Genomic DNA, 7,384 nt, shown 5'->3' on the forward strand with positions numbered 1-7,384 from the left:
TTACAGAGAAGGAAGGGAGAGGGATAGAGAGTTAGGAACATCGATGAGAGAGAAACATCGATCAGCTGCCTCCTGCACACTCCCTATTGGGGATGTGCCTGCAACCAAGGTACATGCCCTTGACCGGAATCAAACCTGGGACCCTTGAGTCCGCAGGCCGACTCTCTATCCACTGAGCCAAACCGGTTAGGGCTTGTGATTTTTTAAAAAAAACATTGTACAAAAATATTATTTCTCTTACTTATTGAGTTTGGGATGCCCCTTTAACTCTACTCCCAAGGCAAGTGCCTCATTTTTCTTATCACAGTCCCGACCCTGGTCAGTGACCCATGGAGTGTGTGCTTAGTAGACGACTCTGGTCATTGGTTTTCTCACACCAGGACCTAGCATGTCCACCTACCGTGTAACTCAGCTCGAACTTCCACTTGCACACCTCCAGGTCCCAGAGGCAGAGCAGGGCTTCCTCGGACCCGCTTACTGCCAGCTGCTCCTTGTGGCTGACGTCCACGCAGGTGACCCGGCTCCCATGGGCCTCCAGAGGGAACACTTTGGAATTCGCACACTCGTAAAGGAAGAGGTCGCCGTTGGTCATGCCGTAAATCACACGGTAGTCAGCTAGAACAGCCACGCTGGATATGGTCACAGGCAGCTGGGTGTAGAAGGTGTAGGTTGGCCCATCGATGACCGGACAGGGGTCCCCAGGGTTAATGTCCAACACCAAGACGATGCTGTCATAGGCGATGGCCAGGTGCTCCTCGCCCTTACTCAGGGCCATGCAGTTGACAGCTTTCCGGGCCTCTGGAGGGGGGATGCACATCACATCCTGCCTGGAATTCAGCGGGAACACGAGGACGATGCCGGAAACGAGGCCAGTGAAGAGGAGCTTGGCCTGCTCGGCGACCTCCAGGCACCTGACCTCATTGGAGGTGTCCAGGGCATCTTGTTCTTTACCTGCCGCAGGGAGAAGACCACGTCAAGAATGCTCACTCCATGTTTATTTCCGGTTTGTTAATGCTTTTATTATCCATAAGCTTCAACTTGGCTTCTGCAAGCTTCTCTGCTTCCACTCCTGCCACAAAACCATCCAAGGATTTAAAAATGAAAATTATGCCCAGCCCATCTAGCTCAGTGGTTGAGCACCAACCTATGAACCAGGAGGTCACAATTCGATTCCTGGTCAGGGCACATGTCCAGGTTGTGGGCTCGATCCCCACTAGAGGGTGTGCAGGAGGCAGCTGATCAATGTTTCTCTCTCATCACTGATGTTTCTATCTCTTTCTCCCTCCCCCCTCCTCTCATAAATCAATAAAAATATATTTGAAAAAAATGTTTTTAAAAAAAGAGAAAATTACATCATCTCGCCCTGGCTGGTGTTGCTAAGTGGTTAGAGCAACAGCCTGTGGACTGAAGAGTCATAGGTTCAATTCCCGGTCAAGGGCATGTACCTGGGTTGTAGGTTTGATCCCTGGCCCCAGTCAGAGTGCGTGGCAGGAGGCAACCAATCCATGTTTCATATTGATGTTTCTCTCTCTCTCTTTCTCTCTCTCTATCCCCCTACCCCCTTCATTTCTCTAAAAATCAATGGAAAAATATCCTTGGGTGATGATTAACCAAAATGAAAAGAAAATTTCACCATCTCACTGCTCTGCATGCCGACCAGTGACTTCCCACTCCTCTCACGTGACCCCTTTGACCTCATCCCAAATGTTTCCCTTACAGACTTCTGTAAAGGCTGAAGAGGAAATACTCTAGCCTTGCAGACCATATGCTTTCTGTTGCAACCATTGAACCCTGCCTTTGTATCCCCCAAACAGCCACAGACACTATATAAACACGTGGGCGTCTGGAACTGGCCCGCGGGCCAGAGTTCCTATCTTATCCCCACCCACACTCCTTCCGGCTGGTTTTGCCCCGCAAATAGCAGGCAAGCACCTCGAGAATCTGTCTTACTCACCTCCCAGAGCCTGGCACTAAACAAACATCTGTCAAATCAATGAGTGCATGAACTTGAGAATGAATTTCTTTTCTTACATTATTTTATCATGAACAGGAATTTCTATATTTCTGTTCACACCGTGGGAGCCGGTGCTGTTGGTAAAACACCCAGACTCCTTTCACTGGCCAGTTCACCCAGACCCGAGGCTGCCACTGCCCCGAAGAGGGGAACCTTCATCTGGAAATGCCTGGGGGCTAGGCCCACCCCACCCCCAAGGAGGGCATCAGGCCAGTGGCTGCCTAATGTGGGCTACAAAGTGCTGGCCCCCTAGCTTTGAATGCGATTTATGCTCTGGAGCTCCCTGAGGGACCAGGCTGAAACCCCTGCCCTTGCTCAGTCCCTCCCCAGCCCTGCCTGCTTCCTCACTACCTCTCAGGCTTCTCCTGGGAGCTCCTCTCCATACACCACTTGGACAGATCTCCCCATCACATGCCCTGCTTTCCTGGGAACCTGAACTAAAACAGAACTGACAACCAGTTGTCAATTGCCCTGTGCCAGAAATTTATAAAACCAAATCCTGTTCCCTATCAGCCACTTACAATTTTACTGTATGGGGGTGATATGGACTGAATGTTTGTGCCCCTCCCAAATCCATATGTTGAGGGGCAGGGGATAACATGGGGATAAGGACACATATGTAATATCTTAATCAATAAAAAATATATTAAGAAAAATTCATATGTTGAAATCCTAACCCCTCATGTGATGGTATCTAGAGGCAGGGTTACTGGGAGGTGATTAGGTCATGAGGGCAGAGCCCTCACAGTAGGACGAGGGCCCCTCTAAGAGGAGACATGAGAACTTGCTCTCTCTTTGCTCTCCACCATGTGAAGGTACAATGAGAAGATGGCCATCCGCAAACCAGGAAGAGAAACCTCACTCAATACTGGGTCTGCCAACACTTGATTTTGGACTCCCAGACTCCAGAACTGTGAGGAATAAATGTCTGTTGTTTAAGCCTGCATCAAGAATGGATCATAGCCCTAGCTGGTGTGGCTCAGTGGAAAGAACATTGGCCTGCAAACTGAAGGGTCCTGGTTTTGATTCTGGTCAAGGACACTTACCTGGGTTGCAGGCTCGATTCCCGGCTCTGGCAGGGTATGTGCTGGAGGCAACCAATCAATAGGTCTCTCTCACTTCGATGTTTCTCTCTCTGTATCTTTCCCCACAACCCCCACCCCCGCTTCCATTCTTTAAAAATCAATGGAAAAATATCCTCGGGAGAAAAATGGATCATAGCCTAGTGGGTGTGGCTCAGTGGTTGAGCATCAACCTATGAACCAGGAGGTCATGGTTTGATCCCCAGTCAGGGCACATGCCTGGGTGTCGGGCTGGATTCCCCGTGTGGGGTGTGCAGGAGGCAGCCGATCAATGATTCTCTCATCATTGATGTTTCTATCTCTCTCCCTCTCCCTTCCTCTCTGAAATCAATAATAAAAAAAAAAAGAATGGATCATAGAAATGCTCATTCCACGGTTTCTCCAATGCTTTCATTTTCCATAAGCTTCAATCGGCTACTGCAAATTTCCCTGTTTCCACTACCCTAATTGATAGTGTTCTGTTACAGTGGCCCAAAGAGACCAAGACAGGACTCAATGCTCACCCACACAGACTGACCGTGCTTCTACAAACCTTCTGCCAAATCCCAGATGGTGACTTTGTTTTTGTCCCCAATTTTGGGGAAGTAAATGTAGCTCCCATTGTGGGACACAGCAGTGAGGCCAGTGCGGTCCAGAAACGGGGCGGAGGCGCGCGGCTTCTGAGTGTAAGTGAGATCCCAGACTTTGAAGGATGAGGACTGCTGGGAAGCGGATGCCACCAGAGCCCCACCCTGGGCCAGCAGGCTCACGGGGGCCCCAACGCCTTCCAGGACGTCCAGCAGGGTCCCCTGTTCTGACAGACTCCACACCTGAGGATGGAGAGCAGAGGGGCAGAGCTGACTTCTTCCTTATGCAGCTGTAGCTTGAAAATATGCTTCTTAAGTTCATTTGTCCAACTAAGGTGAATTCTTAGGCTGAAGTTCAAAGGCCTTTGTGTGTCTCCCCACCCCCTAGAACATCCCTACATTTCACCATTCTACCATCATGACAGTTCTCAAAGGGTGTTCCAGGGAACCCCTGAAGGGTACCCCCCCCAGCCTTGTCTGCCAAAGCAAGACTATTTTCATAATAATTCTAAGATATTATTTGCTTTTCCCTTTCTCTTCCTCTCATGAGCAAACAGTGGAGTTTTCCAGAGTCATGGGACATGTGATATTATAACAGATAGGAGTATGCAGAATCAAGTAGGAGAGTTCAATAGTCTTCTATTAAGTCAGACATGAAAGAGATTTGCTAAAATGTGAAACAATGACACTATTCTGATGAGTTATTTGGTTTGTTTCAGAAAATGGAATTATTTTCATAAAAGTAAGATATTATGCTGACATTTCATGTTACTGAATTAATGGATAATTGATTTTGGATTTCCTTATTTTTAATTTTTAATATGACAATTGCCAATAAGTACTAAATGCAATGTGGGATTCTGAATTAGATCCTGGAATAGAAAAGAAGTACAACTGGCCTGGCTGGTGTGGCTCAATGGTGGAGCATCGACCTATGCACCAGGAGGTCATGGTTCATTCCAGGTCAGGGCACATTCCCTGGGTTGTGGGCTGGATCCCCAGTAGGGGCATGCAGGAGGCAGCCGACCAATGATTCTCTCTCATCATTGATGTTTCTATCTCTCTCTCCCTCTCCCTTCCTCTCTGAAATCAATAAAAATATTTTTTAAAGAAAAAAGTACATTTATGGGAAAGCTGGTGAAATTGGAACAAAATTTGCAGATCAGTTAAGAGTATTATTCCAATGTTAATACCTTGGTTTTGATAAAAGGACCAAGATAATATGATATGTGACAGTTGGGGCAAGCTGAGGGAAGAGTAGATATATATTTGGGGGCTCTCTTAGACATAACTCTTCTTCAAATACTAAAAGTATTTCAAGATAAATCACTTATTAAAAACATATAGATCAAATGGATATAATCCGCATAAACAAAAGCTCTTGGGGGGTGGGTATTGCAAAAACCTTTAAGAATGTGAAGATGTGGTGAGCTCAGAACGCTGCAGAACCAACCTTGAGAACTCTGAGCTTAACAGGAACTTTCCTCCCCTCCCCCCATCGGCTCCACTCTAAAGGTCAAAGTCCTCCTAGTCTTTCAGGTTTAGTGGGAATTATCTCTGCTTTTGAATATTTTGGTAATTCCCCCCAGGTCTGCCACTGGGTCCTCAGAGACACCCACCCCTTATCCTCCCAATGACCTGCCCTGTTTTACCGGCATTAGTTTTCTGTGGGTTTTTTTTGAAAGTCAAAGATACCTTAAAAAAAATCATACTTGTCATTTCAGAGGCAGAGGTGAGGTCTCCCCCTCACCTGAATGAGTGCATCCCGGGACCCCGTGACAATCAGGTTGTTCTCGGGGCCGAAAACAGCTGTCTCCACTGTGTCCTCATGTTCAAGGTCAGTGGCCATGAATTGATGAAACCCCTGTGAGTTGGCCAAGAATATTCGCACGGACCTTCCAAAGCCTGAAATGGCAGGGACCGGGGTTATGCCTTTCATTTCTGGAGGAGCTTGAGTAATTCAATTGAGTCAACAAAGTTTTCTGAGCACCTGCTATGTGCCCGTGGAAGGAATACAATGGCGTGCATGATAGACACAGCCCTCATCCTCACAGAGCCTACCATTGGGAGAAGTGGAGGGGGCATTGACAGTGATCAATAATCTCACAGAAAAACAGTAAAGATATTTATGATCAGAAGACAGTGAGTTTTCTGAGGACTGGGACTGCTTATTTGGGCTGCTCGTGATATCCCAGGACACAACACAAAGCTGGGCACAGGGTAAATGGTATGTTTTGAAGAAGGAAAAAGGGAAGGAAAAGAGGGAGAGAGGAAGGGAAGAAGGGAGAGAAGAAGACGGCAGAAAAGAAGGGAGGGAGGAAGGAAAAGAAAACCTTTATAATTTCTGATAAGGGCACTGTGGTCAGGGGAGTGGGTGCCACGAGAAAATGTCCACAGACACACGTGGCAGAGGAGGCTCTGTGAAGGCAGAGGCAGGGATTGGGATGTGGCCACAAGTCAAGGAATCACAAGGCAGAAGCTGGAAGAGGCCGAAAAGGATTCCTCTCTAGAGCCTGTGGAGGGAGCCAGTCCTGCCAACGCCGTCACTTCCGACTCTGGCTTCCAAAACAGTAAGAGGAGACATTCCTGTTGTGTTGAGCCACCGTGTTTGCGCGGTAGCTTGTTACTCAGGACCTGTGAGCTGGCTGTGGAGGAATGAGGAAGTGGCAGGCCCTGGGAGAGGTGGACTGGCTGATGTGTCTGAGGAGCAGCATGCAGGCCAGTGCGGCGGGAGCGCAGTGGAGGAGGGCGAGATGCGGGGGAGAAAGGGCTGCCAGATTTAGCAAGACAATAGCAGCTCACACAGTTAAATTCAATTTCAGATGGACAACCAAACAGCTTATTGGTATATAAGCATATCCTAAATGTTGTGTGGGATATCCTTGTACTAAAATGTTGATTTGCTGTTCATCTGAAAGCTAGCTGGGAGTTCTGTATTTTACCCAGCAACTCTGCCCAAGGGGACTTGCTCACTTGCGTTCCAAATACGGTCTAGGGCAGTGGTTCTCAACCTTCCTAATGCCGCGACCCTTTAATACAGTTCCTCATGTTGTGGTGACCCCCAATGTCATTGATACAGATTGAACATAATTGAAGCATAGTGATTAATCACAAAAACAGTACGTAATTATATATGTGTTTTTTCGATGGTCTTAGGCGACCCCTGTGAAAGGGTCGTTCGACCCCCAAAGGGGTCGCGACCCACAGGTTGAGAACCGCTGGGTGAACGTCTGTATTTAGAACAGTGGTTCCGCGACCCTTTAATACAGTTCCTCATGTTGTGGTGACCCCCAATGTCATTGATACAGATTGAACATAATTGAAGCATAGTGATTAATCACAAAAACAGTACGTAATTATATATGTGTTTTTTCGATGGTCTTAGGCGACCCCTGTGAAAGGGTCGTTCGACCCCCAAAGGGGTCGCGACCCACAGGTTGAGAACCGCTGGGTGAATGTTGTGTTGAGAGAACTCCTAGCAGGGAGGTGGGCAGATGGGGACTACATCTCCTAACCAACAGGGTGGTCCTCAAAACTGTGGATGGGCGCCCTAGCTGGTTTGGCTCAGGGGGTAGAGTGCCTGCCTGCTGACTGAAGGGTCCTGGGTTCGATTCCGGCCAAGGGCACATGCCCAGGTTGCGGGCTCGATCCCTCGATTCCTAGTAGGGGGTGTGCATGAGGCAGCCAATCAATAATTCTCTCTCATCATTGATGTTTCTCTC

At 48.0% G+C, this 7,384-nt stretch overlaps 1 protein-coding gene across 1 annotated transcript in view; it reads right to left on the reverse strand.

Moving 5' to 3' along the window:
* Positions 1–7,384, reverse strand: part of NWD1 (NACHT and WD repeat domain containing 1) — a 115,386-nt gene that overhangs the window by 3,666 nt on the left and 104,336 nt on the right. Inside the window, exons 16-18 of the mRNA XM_006768436.2 lie at positions 5,413–5,567; positions 3,629–3,905; positions 401–951 (exon numbers count right to left, since the gene is read on the reverse strand). Coding sequence (XP_006768499.1) covers positions 401–951; positions 3,629–3,905; positions 5,413–5,567 — 983 coding nt within the window. The remainder of the gene's footprint in view (positions 1–400; positions 952–3,628; positions 3,906–5,412; positions 5,568–7,384) is intronic.

This window comes from Myotis davidii, unplaced genomic scaffold (genome assembly GCF_000327345.1).
Source record: "Myotis davidii unplaced genomic scaffold, ASM32734v1 scaffold1203, whole genome shotgun sequence".
Lineage (NCBI taxonomy): Eukaryota > Metazoa > Chordata > Mammalia > Chiroptera > Vespertilionidae > Myotis > Myotis davidii.